The following is a 17039-nucleotide window of genomic DNA, read 5'->3' on the forward strand; positions in this document are numbered from 1 at the left end:
ATGCAGTGTATCTCATTCCTACTTATAGGCAAAAATTGAAACAAACCAAACCAAAAATAAGTCAGTGCAAAACTTGTCGAAACAGTCAACTGAAGCGATGCAAGGGTGTTTTGCCAGCACTTACTGGTCAGTCTTTATTGAAAATCACTCCCTTGAAGAATCAACAGAGGTTATAACATGCTACCTTAAATTCTGCCAGGATATGCTGGTAGAGAAAAAAGTGACGAAAGTGTATGCAAATATTAAACCGTGGTTTACTTCTAATCTGAAACACATGTTGAAGGAAAGGGCAGATGCATTTGCAGAAGGAAGAGTCTGTGATGGGAAAGTTCTTCAAAAGAGGTTGAAACAAGAGATACGTGCTTGCAAAGACAGGTATAAAACTAAAATCGAAAATCAGTTCCAGTCTGGTGATGTAAGGAAAGCGTGGCAAGGCCTTGCTGTTCTTTCTGGTAAACAAAAGACAAGTAAACAGGTGGAAGTAAAAGATGGTAACACTTTTGTCAATGAATTAAATGATTTTTACTGTCGCTTTGATAAGCATAATTTCACACAGGAACAAGATATTGCCAGAAACATTGTAAGAAGTAAACTGGTACACTCAGATCTACCTCAAATATCAGAGGAGCAGGTCAGTTCAACTTTCAAGGGCATTAATCCAAGTAAAGCACAGGGTCCAGATAATATATCTGGTAGACTCCTACAGCATTGCCACGTAGAACTGGCTGGTGTCTTCACAATTCTTTTCAACTGGTCTCTTTCTACACATACAATACCAACTATATGGAAAACATCGGCTATTTCACCAATTCCAAAAATCAATAACCCTATCAAATTAAATGATTACAGACCAATTGCTTTGACATCAATTATTATGAAATGTATGGAACGTCTTGTACTATCGCGACTTTTGAAACAGGTTAAAGATCTTGTTGACCCACTTCAATTTGCTTACAGGGCTAACAGATCAGTAGAAGATGCTGTTATAACGCTACTTCACCAAGTTTTTACTCATTTAGAGAAGCCCAAATCATATGTTCGTATTTTTTGCATGGAAATTCATCTGTGTTGGTAGCCAACGTACAGTCAATTGAACTGTTCAATTGACTGTAATTTGGCTACCAACACAGATGAATTTCCATGCAAAAATCAAACATGATTATGGCAATGATTGCTTAAACAACATCAGACTTTTGCAAAGAAATGGGTAAAAGATCGCCCTGTATCGCAACCATCTACGTTTCACGTTACACTGCAAACATAATGACGTTGTGCCGGTAAGTTTACGTCTCTCAAGTTCTGTTCATGGCACCAAAGCAAGAAATATCCTGAGGAAAGCTGAAAGAACTTTATTAAATGTGCGGGTTGGTCAAATTGTACACAAAATAGACACCTTAAACCAGGAAAATCAACGCTTGGAAAATTTGATACGTGGCAAAAACGGTCTACCGAATGACATCATGGTCGAAATTACATCACGTACAGAGAGGTCGCAACTGAAAGAACACGAGTTGTCAAAGAAACGTCAACAGACAAAATTTTCTCGCCTGTTGGACAAAAAAGAGCGATTGGTTGCAGGGAAGTCGGATAGCATTTCATCGGACTGTATCAACAAGTGGGTGAAAAACTGTTCAAGTAGAGTGTTGACTGATCCTGACCTGTCGGTGCTAGCGAAAGGTTTGAACTATGCCGTCGCACCTAACGAAATTCCTGCAGTTGCTGTCATCTCGGCCACTGAATCTGCGTGTAGAACACTACCAGACCGCGACGGGAGTGAATTAAGGTCGAAAGTCACAAACCTCCTAAGTAGACCGAAGAAACTGGAGTCCAACTTGACTGTGAATGAATGGAAAGCTCTCGATAAACTTAAGAAAGATAAGGATATTCGCATTTTACCCGCAGAGAAAGGGAGAATGGTTGTAGTATTAGACACTGAAGAATACCAACAGAAATGTGAACAGTTACTCAGTGACACAAATACTTACAGAAAACTAGGCACCAAAGATCCTACATCTCAATACAAGAAAGAACTTGTGTCAGTATTACAGGAGGTAGAAAAAGAAGGAGGGATTAACAGAGAAGAATACAGGAAATTATACCCCACCACTGAGACCCCGCCAAAATTCTATGGTTTGCCTAAGGTGCATAAACAAAAAAATCCACTTAGACCAATTGTGAGCAGTGTTGGTACCATAACATACAATTGTGCCAAACTTGTAGCGGGCGTTTTGTCTCCCTTAGTTGGACAAACAGATCATCATGTTGTCAACTCTCAGCATTTTGCCAAATGTATGCAAAATAGACGGTTGGAGGAAGATGAAGAATTACGATCCTATGACGTCACTGCACTATTTACATCGGTTCCAGTTGAAAAAGCACTAGGAATCATTCATAAAAAACCGGAGAAAGACATAACTCTTGACAAAAGAACTCGTCTGTCAGTAACTCAAGTCGTCAAACTATTGGATGTCTGCTTACGTTGCACATATTTTGTACACAACGGAGTATATTCCTTACAAATTCATGGAGCAGCAATGGGTTCATCTGTGTCGCCTATTGTTTGCAATTTGTATATGGAACATCTGGAACAGATAGCTATCGCTACTGCGCCTCACCCCCCATTGTGGTGGTTTAGGTATGTGGATGACACACACACAAAACTCAAGAAGTGTCATGCTCAGGAATTCACAGACCATCTGAATACTCTTGACCCTGATATCAAATTCACAACTGAAGGTGAAGAGAACAGGTCGCTCGCTTTCTTGGATACCTTATCAGTAGTTCAAGTAGATGGCTCCATAAATCTTAAAATCTACCGTCAACCTACTCATACAGATCAGTATTTGAATTTCACTTCTAATCACCCGTTACAACATAAACTTAGAGTGATAAAAACCTCTTCCATCGGACAGAGTACGTTATTACTGATGTGACTGATTGTGTAGAAGAAAAGCTACTCATCACGCAGGCTCTCGTGAAATGTGAGTATCCATCATGGACGTTCAATTGTGTCAGTAAACAGAGTAAACCGAAAGCTACCACCTTTAAAGCACGAAAAGACTTCGTTCGCAAAGGACAAATTGTTCTACCGTATGTGAAGGGTATTTCTGAGGCCCTGAAACTGACTGCAACTCCTACGGCATAATTGTTTGTTTCAAACCTACTCAAACACTATGCCTGTTACTGGTTGCACCCAATGACAAAACTGCCAAGAAAGACATCACTGGTCCCGTTTACATGATTCCGTGTCAAGGTCAGACCGATAAGGGCCCCTGCACACAATTTTACATCGGTGAAACGGAGAGATCTCTAAAAACCAGATTTCTTGAACACCGGCGTCCCAGCTCTACAACATCGGAAGTTTCCCAACATATCCACATTGAATCACCAGACCATTTTGTGAACTTGGAAAATGTAGAAATTCTTGATAGGGATCCCCGATACTTCGAAAGGGGTGTCAAGGAGGCGATATATATCCGAGTTAACCAGCCATCCCTTAATAGAGACAGTGGAAGGTATAAATTACCAAAAGTCTATGACCCGATTTTGATGTCACGTGTCCGAAAGGTCACGACATTGAGATCGGGTTATTCTGCTGACGAAGGTTGTAGTGCTGCAACCGAAAATTTCAGTGACTAAAATGTTGAGATCAAAAGTTCAATTGACTGTCATATGTTCGTATGTTATTTGCAGACTTTTCATCAGCTTTCAATACCATACAGCCTCATTTGATGGTTAATAAGTTATACAACATAAATGTCAACCCCAATATAATATTGTGGGTGTTAGATTTTCTCACAAATAGACATCAATATGTCAGAGTAAATAACACAGGTTTGAGTAAGGAAGCCTCGTCTGGAATCGTGTCCAGTATGCACAGTACGTCTAGTGGGGCACCACAAGGCTCGATGATCTCCCCTGTTTTGTTTTCTTTGTATACAAATGATCTTCAAAGTACAAGTGACCAGTCAAAAATGGTCAAATATCCAGACTATACATCACTTGGAGATTATTCAAACAATGAAAACACTTTGAAAATCAGGTGTAACACTTAAAACAATGGTGTGACAAAAACTATCTTGATTTAAATTCTGGCAAAACAAAGGAAATGATCTTTGACTTCAGAAGGGCAAAGAAGAAAATCGATTCCCTTAAAATAAATTCTGAAGTTGTAGAGTGTGTTTCAATATACCATTATCTCCGATCCCTCATAGATGATAAATTGACATTTCAACAGAACACTGACTCCATATACAAGAAAAGTAAACAGCGAATGTACATACTGCGCAAACTGAGATCACTGAATATTCATCCATATATTGAAAACGTTCTACTCTAGTCACATTGAAAGTATAATTACCTTCTCATTTTTGAGCTGGTATGGAGGTCTGACCGTTTTGAACTTGAACAAACTACAAACAATTGTTAACACCTATTCCAAAATCTGGGGCCGTGAATGTAAGAGCATGAAATCACTGTATGAGAATGAAAGTTTCCCCCCACGAAACATCTTTCTGCGAGAACTCCTACTTACATTTCACTATTACTTTTGGGTTATCTCATTTGCTGCCTTCCAGAACTAGGCAAAAATTTAAATACACGTGATCTCATCCCTGGCGGAAACCGCCATGAGATTCCATATTCAAACAGTTCTCAACCTCCATAATAGACTATCAAAATAGTGGGGAGGGGGGAGGGAGGAGTGACAGGTAAGTAGGAGTTCTCGCAGAAAGATGTTCCCTTGGAGAAACTTTCATTCTGCTTCATCCTCCTACTTACCTGTCACTATTACTTTTGGTTACATAGAATCCAAAGCTTAAATGGAGGAGGGTATGTCAAACAAAGACTCCCAACCTAGGTAGAGCCACACCTCAAAGAACCTAAAGCAAAACTAGCTTCCATAGGCACATCCTTGAGGTAAAAGTTAATAAAGGTATTTGGAGAAGCCCAAAACCAGCTTTACAAATGTCATCCACTGACACTCCTTTAAACAAAGCCCACGAGGCAGCAATAGCTCGCATATCATGTGCTCTGATGGAATGCACAAGTCTACAATGGCCATCTTAAGAATCATAGGCAAGTTGGATTGTATCCCATAACTATCTAGAAATAGTGTCCTCGGACGCTGGACCATGTTGACCTGGAGACACCTTAAGTACAACTGTTCTGTATTACCTCGAAGTTGTGCAGTCATCTTAATGTAGTAACGAAGAGCCCTAAAAGGACAAGTAAGTTTATCCTGAGGATCACTTGAAATATTTTCAAGACTCGGAATGAATATCTCTGTACCGACACGAGATACAGATTCATTCTTTGACAAAAAACCTGCCCTAGGCAACAATCTAACACCTGTAGGCTCCCATCTGAGATAGCACTTGTGATACACAAAGCGTGAATCTCACTATGTCTACGCCCAGACGCCACAGCTATGAGAAAAACAGTCTTCATAGTTAAATACTTTAAACCAGATTCACTAATAGGCTCGTAAGGAGCTGGCTTTAATGAGTCTAATACTAAAGGAAGACTCCAAGAAGGCAAAAGTCTCCTCTGAGGAGGACGCTAACAAAAACCCTTTAATCAGACTATCCAAAAGAGGATGCTGACCTACACTATGTTCATCATAACTCGGAAGGAAAGAACTCAACGCTGAACGATATGTTGAAATAGTTTGGGGCTTTAGACCTATAGCCTCAAAAAGAAAAACCAGAAAATCACCCACAGAACTTTGAGGTGGATGCATGGGATCGACATCACGTTCTTTGCATCAATCACTGAATACTCTGAACTTGTAATTGTATGATTTAATGGTTGATGATCTACGAGAGTTCGCTGCATATTCTACAGCTCTCGCTGAAAATCCCTCTGAGCAAAAACGTTTCTTGACAGTTTCCAAGCAGTCAAATGGAGGACTGATGGATCAGGGTGAAGAAAACCCGACAACGGTTGGCTCAGAATATCTGGGGTCTCTGGTAGCTTTATTGGAATCTCTATTAGCAACTCCAGCAATCGAGGAAACCACGGTTGTCTTGGGCAATTCAGCGCTATCAGAATGAAACACACTCCTCGTGTCTCATCTTGCTTAGTACTCTGGGAATCAGAGACACTGGAGGAAACGTGTATGCAAACATGTTTGTCCAGGGAACTGAAAAGGCATCCACTGCCTCTGCTCTTTGGTCTGGAACTGGAGAACAATACACCTGCAGATGGGCATTGTGTGCGGTTGCAAACAGATCTATGTGAGGCCTGTCTAACACCTTGAAAAGGGACTCTACCACCTGATGTTTTAACATCCACTCTGTTGGGATAGGTCCTCTTCTGGACAGAGCATCTGCTATCAGATTGCACCTGCCTGGTATGTGAGCTGCCCTGATCCTGATATTTCTGATAATGCACCAATTCATTAGATGCCAAGTGAGGATGCAGAGAGATGGAGACTGTGTTCCCCCTTGCCTGTTCAAATATGATACTACGGTTGAATTGTCTGACCTTACAAGAACAAATCTCCCTAAGATATGAGGGACGAAGGCCTTTAAACTTTCCCATACTGCCTGAAGCTCGAGAAAGTTTATGTGCTCTTGCCTCTGGGCTACTGACCAGACCCATGAAATGGTCAAATCTCCCATATGAGCCCCCATTCTTGCATTGAAGCATCCGTAGTTATTGTAACCTCTGGGGCTCCAGGGACAGTGAAACTCCCTTGAAAAATTGACTCTGTTGGTCCACCAATGAAGATGCTGTATTAACAGGGCGTCTACCCTTATAGGATGACTGAGAGGATTCTGATGTGGTTTCCATTGAGACAGAAGGAAAATTTGCACCGGCCTCATGTTCAACCTTGCCAAAGGTATGAGCTGAACGCAAGATGCCATAAGACCTAGGAGGCGAAGAAAATGCCGCCGTCTGAAAACTGCCGGGCAAGAGATGACTTACCATTTCGCAAATAGCTTGAAAACGTTCTGGCATTGGAGTAGCAATCCCTTCCTCTAAATCTATTTCTGCCCCTATATAATGGATGCTCTGACTGGGGCAAAGTTCTGACTTCTTTTCGTTTGGTAGCCAGCCTAGACTGACAGCTGTATCCCGCTGCAATAACCTGATCTGTGTCTGCCTGGCTAGCCAATCGTCCAGATACATGTGGACATAAATTTGTTGCTTTCGAAGAAAGGCACTCAAACTGCTGTGACCTTGGTAAACAAACGGGCTGCTGACGACAGACCGAAAGGCAGTGTCCGAAACTGAAACACCTTGCCCTGCACTGCAAACCTGAGAAAATGTCTGCAGTCTGGGTGAATAAGGATATGTTGATAAGCATCTTTTAGATCGATTTAAACTGCATAATCCCCTTTTGACAGATCTGATAAAACTGAAAATAGAGTTTCATCCTGAAGTGTTTCTTTTTGAGAAAATGGTTTAACGGGTGGAGATTTAAAATTGATCTCCAACCCCCTGATCTCTTTGGAATTAGAACATTGAGCTGTAAAAACCTTTTGATCTGTCTGCGACAGGCTTGATAGCCCTCTCTGAGATTAATGATTCTATTTCCTGAAGGATAGCATTTCTCTTTCCTAAATCCGACGGAAGAGGAAAATTTATAACCTTGCTTGTAAGAGGGGGAACTTGAAGAAATTCCAAGCGATAACCTTCTGAAACTACCCCTAAAACCCACGGGTCGTTGGTTATCTTGGCCCAGTGCTGACTGAAAAGAGATAATCTTCCCCCTACTGGCACCTCCGGAAAAGGAATTTGAATATTTAACTGTGCTAGATTTACACACTAAGCCCCTGGCAAACCGTCATTGTTTAAAAGAATGGTCTCTGGGCTTATCCGGAAAGGGCGGCACTGGTGGTCTAAAGCTCTTCTTATCCCTTTTACCCTTAAAGTAATTACTAGGTCTAGCAGAAACAGACCTCTTTACAGAAAGTCTGTTACGTTTAGCAGAAGGCTGCGACTTGGGCTGAAAAGAAGCAGGTCGCTTAACTCCCTGACGTGGTCTAGAAAGGGAGACTATTTCCCTAACATCTCTCTAGCTGCTTCAGCTTCCTGGTGAAAAATGTCTGAGACTTCTCCATGGAAGAGTTTATCACCACGAATAGCAAGCTTATTCATACGATTTTGAGTTGATCTTGTAGGAAAATCCATCTGATCAAGGAATAATTCCCTTCTGGCAGAAACTGACAAAGCAATGGCACGCAAGAGTTGATCTGCTGAGGAAGTTAGAGAAAACTGCAAAAAATCCAAACCCTTAGACAATTGGTCATCAGGAATAATAGAACCTGGCGAAACTGCCGCATGTACAAAAGCGGTAGCCAACAATGAATGTGAAATGCATCTCAGTAAAACTCTAAGAGCTTTAGCTACCATAAGATGTCCTAGATCAGCCTTGTGGGTAAAACTTCTCAAATCCTTAGCTGAAAAATGTTTCTTATCAGCTGCCAATTTAGTGTGGACAAAACTTTCTACACTAGGCGCTCTGGCAAACTCTTCAAAGTCTTTTTCAAGTAACCTGAAATTCTTGTCTACCGACTTTGTGTACTTTGACACTCTGGGCAAACTCTTCTCAATAGCTGTCCATCTTTGTGCAATCAGTCCCTCAATGGGCAAACGAGGAGCACCTGTAACTGTACTATCTCCACCAAGTATAAAAGACTGACGTTTACCATGATTGCTATTATCTTCGGTACAACCAAGCACATTGCCAATAATGTTAATAATATCATGCCATTTCCCAGACAAAGCTTCTGACATGTCAGCGTCAGCAGTAGAAATTTCTGAATGAGTATCAGAATGAGCAATGTCACTTCGCACATAATCCTGTGACCTAGACATAGAATGACTGTCTCCATCTGTGCTCTCATCAAGGTCACTCGGAGCGAACAAAGAAACAGAATCAGGATCTCTATACTTGTAAGACGGCTGTGAAACAACTCACGACACAGCTGCCGTCTCCTGATTACTTATCACCTCTGTAGGGTCCACATGTAAATCCCTATTCAAACTGTGCTTTTGGTGTTGGGGCTCCACATGATTGCCCTCTGTTACACCAGCACTCTGAGATAGAGCAAGAAAACAAGCCAACAAAGAAGAAACCTTCTCCGAAAATTGCTCAAATCTAGTGTCCGGAATACCCTCAATCTCGTCCTTGGAAACATAGGACTCGTCAGAGGGCAAATTGACAGCTGCACTACTAGCCGACTTCCTGGACTTGTCATTCTGAGACTTACCTTTTGAAGTTTGCTTACCTTGCAGCAACTCAGGATTAGTAAAATTGCGCCATAGTTCATCTGACCAATTCTTGCAAATATCACAAGGCTCAGTCTTTGAACACTTACGACATGCAAGACACTTGTCATGGCTGTCATCAGCAGGAATAATCTTCCTACATCTAGCTGCAGCGCAAACCTTAGAACCGTCACTCGCAGGAACATCGCATAGGTCCATGATACAAGCAGAACCGGTAAACCTACGGTACACAAAAACCAGCGGGATAAATACCATAAAGTACAATACACAATGCACGAGAAACTGGCTCGCACAGTTGCAGACTGACCAAAGCGTGGAAAGCAAACAATGGCAACACACATTTGCTACATAAACTCAAAGCAGTACTTCAAACGGCCTGAAGACTACCGTCAAACCAAACTGACTGCTAAAAGAGAGAAATAAACAGGAAATAATAGACGATACCATAACTCACGCTCCCAGGAAGGAACAGTAGAGCAAAACCGGACGTCAAAAACCATATACTGGAAGGCTGAAAAACGGTGTGTTTACACACACCTAGGCAAATGAGAACTATTTGAATATGGAATCTCATGTCGGTTTCCGTCTGGGATGAGAACTATTTGAATATGGAATCTCATGTCGGTTTCCGTCTGGGATGAGATCACGTGTATTTAAATTTTTGCCTCGTTCTGGAAGGCAGCAAATGAGATAAGCCAAAAGTAATAGTGACAGGTAAGTAGGAGGATGAAGCAGAACAGAGCTTTTGTCGAAGCTGTTAAAATCATCGGGAATCCTTCCCATCCATTGGCTCAGCATTTTGAGGAGCTCCCGTTAGGTCGCAGGTATAAAACTCTAGCTTTAAGAACACGTCGTGCTCGACTTAGTTATGTACCCTCTGCCATCCGACTTCTCAATCAGAGAATGTCTTAAGTCCACAGTTCAACACTTATGGTAACAAGTTTTTTCGTAATTTTGATGTGTATTATCCTTTTCATCACCGTATTTTAATGTTGTTTGTCTGTGCCATTGCGAGACAAGTTTCTCATTTTTTAGGGACAGTGAAGTTTAATAATAATATTTGATTTGAGCAATACATTTCTTTTAGGAGGGTATCACAAAACACAAACTCATCTCTTAATAAATACAACTACATGAAATAACGTCATTTAAAACAAAATGAAAACAACGTGAAAAATAAACGTATTTAGACTTTAAAAGTACTTATTTTACAGATAAGTCACTGGTGTCTGTATCTGTGTGTTGCAGGATGTTTTATTTACGTGCGAAGGAATTTTTTCTGCCGGTTGGATAAGCAAACCAGACGTAATCACGGATAATTGGTTGCAAATTGATTTTCAAGAGCTAGTGTCTGTAACTGGAAGCGTAACACAGGGTCTAGGGCACAACAATGTGCTGTGCTGGGTTACGTCCTATAAATTAGTTTACATGGGAGAGGGCGACGATTGGAGAGTTTTCAAGGACTTCAATGGTGACGATGAGGTTTGTAGAAGACACATGGTTCGTATTTGAAATCATGTGGTATTCATGGGAACGATATATCAAATGACAGTCTGATTTGTTTTACAAAAGGTTCATTAATAATTAAATTTCGGTGAGTTTATTGCACTGACTTTGTGAATTGCTGCAGCTAGCCTCTAATTGGCAGTTTAGCTTCTACGATCTATTCACAAGTCTCTCTACATTAATACTCGGTAGCCAAAGTACCCCAAAGCCGTACCCGTCTTGCTTGTCTTATCGATAAAAAGTATGTCACTCTACAAAAGTAATATGTATCCAACATGCAAAAACAGAACATAACCCTCATGCAACTGTACAGCTTGTGATATTTTCCATGTGTAATCACCACCTAGTTAACTCCCATTAATGTAACTGTCCTTAGATGCTGCATATACGCAGTTTTGTGCCTCAAATGACTTACGATGAAGAATACTTTTGTTTAACCTTATTCATATGGACAAAACCGTGAAAATGAGTACAATATTTCAGGTCTTTGATGGTAATTTCGATCAAAGCACGCCAGTAACCCACCATCTGGATCATCCGTTCTTTTCGAGAATACTGCGCTTCGTTCCGGTCACATGGTATCAGGAAATATGCATGCGAGTGGAAGTGCTAGGATGCCGACTTTCTGGTGAGCATTTTTAAAATAATTTCTGGCATATCATGACATTCTCGAGTTGGAACTGTCTTACCACTCCAACATAACATCTGTTTTCAAATAACGTAGTTGAAATGTGCAGGCACAAGCACACTAGTTGGAGCAACACTATGGTAGACTTTTTTCTTCTTCTCGCGAGAGTTCGCTAAATTCATATATTTAGCACACTATCATCGCCTGCCATGTAAATATGATATCGAAATAGTGATCTAAGTAGTGAATGTGTACAGTAAATTTGAAACTTGTACCTTTTTTGCTGTTCGTAATGCTTTCGATGTGGTGTCTTTTGGCCCCAAACGCTGTGGTAAAACAAAATATGCCATTTAATGAGAAAAAGAACTAAGTTTAAAGATCTTCGTTAACATCTTCGTAAGTTCTCGTGCAGCTCTTATCATCGCCTAATATGTTGGTGTTATTTTACACTTAATTTGGCGTATAACAACTCATTTGTCCTTGTTGATGTCATTGCTTTATTTTGCCTACGGCTACACTATTCTGCGCACACTATGGCAAAAGATTGTAAACTAGAGTGACGCAAATTTGTTACATAAAATTGCCAACTCTTTTCAACCACAGCTGATACAGGAGGGAATCCATGTGGTGGCGAAGTCTTGTACCATAATGGTTTCTGTCTGGGATCCGTGTACAGCGACCTAGAAGATGCATGTGACGCCATCTTTCTTGAAGGAAGTTTACCTCTAACAATAAAATCTGAGTCAATGCAGCAATTCATCGAAGAAAACTATGCTCTGTTCACGATCTCGTCATACAAACAATACAACATAGGTTTGACCAAGCATTCAGGAAAACAAAATTTCCAGTGGCGGGACGGTACTCCGGTCGCACTTGACTACTTTGGAGATAACAGAAACTTTGCATTGCTTGATGAAAAACACTACTGTACTTTGATGGACATGGAGGATTCGTTCTTATGGAAACCTCATGACTGTCTCAATGAGTTACGTGTTTACCCTTCCATATGTCAGAAAGGTAGGTTTGTCAAAAGAGTCTACATATGGCCATTTTAAGGGAACTCCTGAAAGTGCCACTTATCGGAATTTTGATCAAACATATTTCATCGGCTTTATCTTCAGTAGTGAACACACAAGTATTTTCAAGATGTACGTAACAGGATCAATAATATTCTCCTCTACGAACATAGTGTCGAAGACAACAAAGTTTATCGTTGATTTTTTTTGTGACAATCTTCAGTCCCCGAAGTCTTCAAACTTTTAGGTGTATATGATCTCATTTTGGTAAACCTTTACAATCTGCAAAGTAACTTCAAGTAATACGGCTCTTCAGGAACAACGTAATGAGCATCATCATCCTGAAATGTGCAACACATTTTATCTCATATTGCCACGTGTTTAGACTCAATGAATGTGCAACACGTTCATATTGTATTGCCACGTGTTTGTACTCTATTTTCAGATGTGAATGAATGTCTGCTGAATCCTGGTTGTTCTCACAGTTGCGTGAACACACCGGGAAGTTACTATTGCTCTTGTCCAGACGGCCACATAGTGGATCCTGCTAATGGCAAAAACTGTATTCGTAAGTACAGGCCATTTCTTCGGGGTGACATCAAAATAACCCTATTATGTAAGCTTCTAGCAGAAAGAAGACTTAAAAATTACTAGAATGGGTCATTTCAACAACTTTGCGTGCTATGCTTCGCAAACTTAACATAAGTTATACAGAAACATCCAACTTGACACATAGAGACATCAGGCAATTTTCACATCTTGAATTTCAATTTTTCGTTTTTTTATCTTTCTTAAGCCATTTGCAGCATGGAAGCAGATGAAAAGCCCTCCGGAAAAAGGGATTTGCTCGTGCCTTGCGACAATACTGTACAGAGCGCCACGTGGGATCCGAGCGTACCCGGCATGAGTGAGTTCAACTTGAACTTTACCTTTGGATACATTCACGCTTCAAGCTATCCCCCATGGTACAATGCGGATTTATCTTGTTACTACCTGATCTCAGTCAGTGCCTACAAATACGTAAGGTAATTATGCTCTCATTGCTACTCCTCTGCTTTGATTTGTTTTGCATACCATGTATATTTTTCTTGCAAAGGCAAGGTGTTTACATCATAAGTATGATACTGTTATTTACTGATCACAGACTTGAAATATTCGAACTAAGACAGCTCATGTAAACATATGTGACGCAAAGGCTAGTGAATGATGATAAGTGTTGTTCAACTGTTGTAATACAATTATGTGTAATGACATTACTAAATCCTCACCATACATAGTGAGACTACTTCCGCACATCTAGGCATCGCGAAGGTATCAAGACTTGGCAACATGAGTGTGGATGGTATGAATATTTTGGTAGTGATCAAGAGTCAGTCAATTAGCAAAATTTAAATTGCACCCTGGTAGTTTTAAGTCTAGTGATTGCACTAATAGAATGGTTTGTGCTAATGTTCGTTCCAAGAAATTAAGTATAGTACTCCCTCTTTCGTTTATCTATTATAGAAAATAACAAGACGAAATATTCGGGAGGTAGTCAGAACAGTAAACACTTTTTGAACAGTTTATCACTTTGTCAAAGATGATTTTTAAAGACAGCGGAATTTTCTTTGGTATGAGGGACCTGGCTGATTGATATACTCGCTGTTTTTGTAGCAAATGATATAGTTCATGCTCACCCGTTTTTCATAGTCACATAAACAGCAAGGTCTAGATATACTGGTTTCTAGCATCGACCTTTGATTCTATTAATACTTTCGCTGTGGTAGTGCATGTTCGTCTGACAAGCGTACGATTTTTGAGAAGATTGTTTCTAAACAAAAATACCCATTAAAGACTATTCTGATCAAAAGAATTGAAACCTGAATATAGGGTATTTGAAATGACCTCGCCCGTTTTTTCTTGGAATAACCAGTGACTCTTCTGTATTTTCAAAGCCTGCAGTTTTTGTTTTTCAACCTTCGCGCTACCGAAAGCGAATGTTTGGACACCATGGTCATCGATGACGATACCAACTCCTTGACGTATTGCGGACAGCTTGAATCACTGAGAATTTTGTCAGTTTTCAACCAAATTTCAATATCCTTGAAAGTAAATCAACTAACGGCTGGCATGCCTGATTTTCTTGGCTTTGGGGCTATATATAGAGAAGCAGGTGGGTAAACAATATAGGTGCATATTGTACTTATTATTTTTTGAAATGAAGTAATCAGTCTAGTTAGCTTCTAGTCTATATATCGACAGAGAAACTATTAGAATTGATTCTAATATTTCGTTAGTGAAAATGTTGATTTTGTTAGCGACAACTTCTTCCTTCCCCCTCTGAACCAAAAGATGGTCATAGCATGTTGGTTAGGGTACAGACGTTAAGATTTGCAATATTTGCATGTGAATGCAGGCGTTCAAAGTCCGTCAGGATGAAACCAGAAGATTTAAGTATTTTAGTCGGCAGTTGTATATATGTCCCTTTTGGGCTCTGACGGACACGATGTCGATCTTTGTCTATGAGAACAGCACCGACGTTCGTGAAATCGTGCGTATTTTTTTCAAACTGAATGTTTTAACCAAGAAGATGATCAGGTCGTTGATCTTCTATAGAAAAACACAGTTCATATGAATTTACAATGTTCACAAGTAACATGCGCTTATCGTGACAAAAAATCCAGCACCAGGCGTCCACATTGATTTTATTTAATACTTTATCTCTTCAGACTGTGGATTTGGAATTTGTGACTCAGGGTGCGAAAGTTTGGCAAATTTTTCCTCACCAAAAGGACAGTTCTCGACCTTTAACCTTTCACACCATCTTGAACCCTTCACACGATGTCAGTGGTTGGTATCCGTCGCAAGTGATAAGTTTGTTTCGATAACATTTCCTGAGTTTTATGTCAGTGACAGCTGCCTTGACAAGGTAGTCATATATAACGGCCGCACAGCAATGGAGAGTAACCAGATTGCGACCCTCTGTGGCAATTTCCGACCAAATGTGGTGTCACAGAGCTCAGAAGTTCTCGTTACATTCCAAACCTGGCTGAATAGAGAATCTTTAGGATTTAGAGCTGAGTACGAGGAGGTTGGTAAGTACGTCATGACTAATTCAAAGCCATTCTTACAGACAGTATGGTTCTTTATGTTATTAAATTTCACAGGACAAAAGGTTCTTAATCTCTTCTGGATTTATCATGGGCAGGTTTTCCTAGTAATAGGTTTCATATATTGGTGAATAATGTTGATAAAACCTTGTCATTGAAGAGATGGTTATCATTAGCAGCACGTGATATAAGCGTATCCTCCCTCCCTGTATGTGACAGTTAACTGTGTTAATTTGCATATTTACAATGCAAGCAATTTAGACAACTCATCAAAAATGTCTGAGCTAAATTTGATGTAAGTAGAATTAAACGTAAAATTTTCATTTTAAAGGGCTAAGTAATTTTTTTAATCTGCATTTTATGCGCCTTCCACAATTTCTTCCAGAGTTGACCGGATGCGGCAGCGGGGCACAGACGTGCCAAAATCCTGAAGTGTGTGCTTACGAACGAGGTTTCATCAGCTCTCCAAACTACCCTAATAATTATGGTGCAAACCTTAGGTGTTCGTGGGTAATAGTGGCGCCCTCTACCAACAATTACATCGCAATAACATTTACCGACTTCGACATCATATCGTCAGGTTCATGTGTCAGTGATTTCGTGGAGGTTTTCGACGGGGGATCTCGCCATCATCCGTTGTTCGGATTGTACTGCAACAGTCGTCTACCCCCTCAACTCATACGCTCAAGTAAGAACCGTCTGCTGATCCAGTTTGAATCCGATTCCATCGACAGTGGCAGAGGATTTTCTGTTGAATACTACTCGTCAACCTTTGAACTCCCAGACGGTTTTACTTTGACCGATAGTGCTGGTGAGTACTAGATCCCATCACTGGTTAAGGGGCGGCTTTGCATAATGGCATATTATGCAATCATCTTTTCCGTTGGCTGTTTTTCGGTACTATGATACCAGTAACATTACATAACCAATTATAGTAACTTAACCAATCATAGTAACTGTTTGTAATATTTGCCTTTTATTGTGTTCAAAATAACAAATATACTTTTCTCCTTTTTTTCTTCTTTCCGTTAATTGTGTTAAAAAAAGCATTATATTAGTGTGTTTCAGAATGGCAAGGTTATTTTTTAAAAATAAAATGAAGAAACGAAAAAGGTACCTTCTATGAAATGATTAATAATATGTAATTTCAAATTTATTCAATAAATACAAATAGCAATAACTTATATAGCTAAATTTCGTTTTTACTAAGAATTGCATGTCTGATTCCAAATACAAAAGAAAAACATAACTGTGTTTTATTTACAATCAAATGTTTAAGTGGTTTATTATTTTTTATTGAACTGAAAAGGAAATCCTGTCTTGATCATTTCTGAATTAAACTTTTTTCATTTAAAAAACTGACTGGACATGAAACCCTAACCCCAAGAACATGCAATTTACAATTAGTTCTGAAAATCGAAAACTAATGAGAATAGAATCTTGAACTTAATTTAAATTGTCGGTGGACGCTGGAAACAAGCATTGTTCAGTCACAGTGTTTTTGAGGACGGATCATTAGATCGAAACGGGGTGGTCACAATCAGATTGTGAATATCTTTT

The 17039-nt window shown here is 39.9% G+C and overlaps 1 protein-coding gene across 1 annotated transcript in view; it reads left to right on the plus strand.

The window, feature by feature from the left end:
* Positions 1 to 17039, plus strand: part of LOC139114411 (uncharacterized) — a 49162-nt gene that overhangs the window by 13819 nt on the left and 18304 nt on the right. The window contains exons 6-13 of the mRNA XM_070676131.1: positions 10489 to 10722; positions 11230 to 11374; positions 11978 to 12391; positions 12836 to 12958; positions 13187 to 13415; positions 14325 to 14542; positions 15099 to 15464; positions 15865 to 16290. Coding sequence (XP_070532232.1) covers positions 10489 to 10722; positions 11230 to 11374; positions 11978 to 12391; positions 12836 to 12958; positions 13187 to 13415; positions 14325 to 14542; positions 15099 to 15464; positions 15865 to 16290 — 2155 coding nt within the window. The remainder of the gene's footprint in view (positions 1 to 10488; positions 10723 to 11229; positions 11375 to 11977; positions 12392 to 12835; positions 12959 to 13186; positions 13416 to 14324; positions 14543 to 15098; positions 15465 to 15864; positions 16291 to 17039) is intronic.

This window comes from Ptychodera flava, chromosome 16 (genome assembly GCF_041260155.1).
Source record: "Ptychodera flava strain L36383 chromosome 16, AS_Pfla_20210202, whole genome shotgun sequence".
NCBI classification, from domain to species: domain Eukaryota; kingdom Metazoa; phylum Hemichordata; class Enteropneusta; family Ptychoderidae; genus Ptychodera; species Ptychodera flava.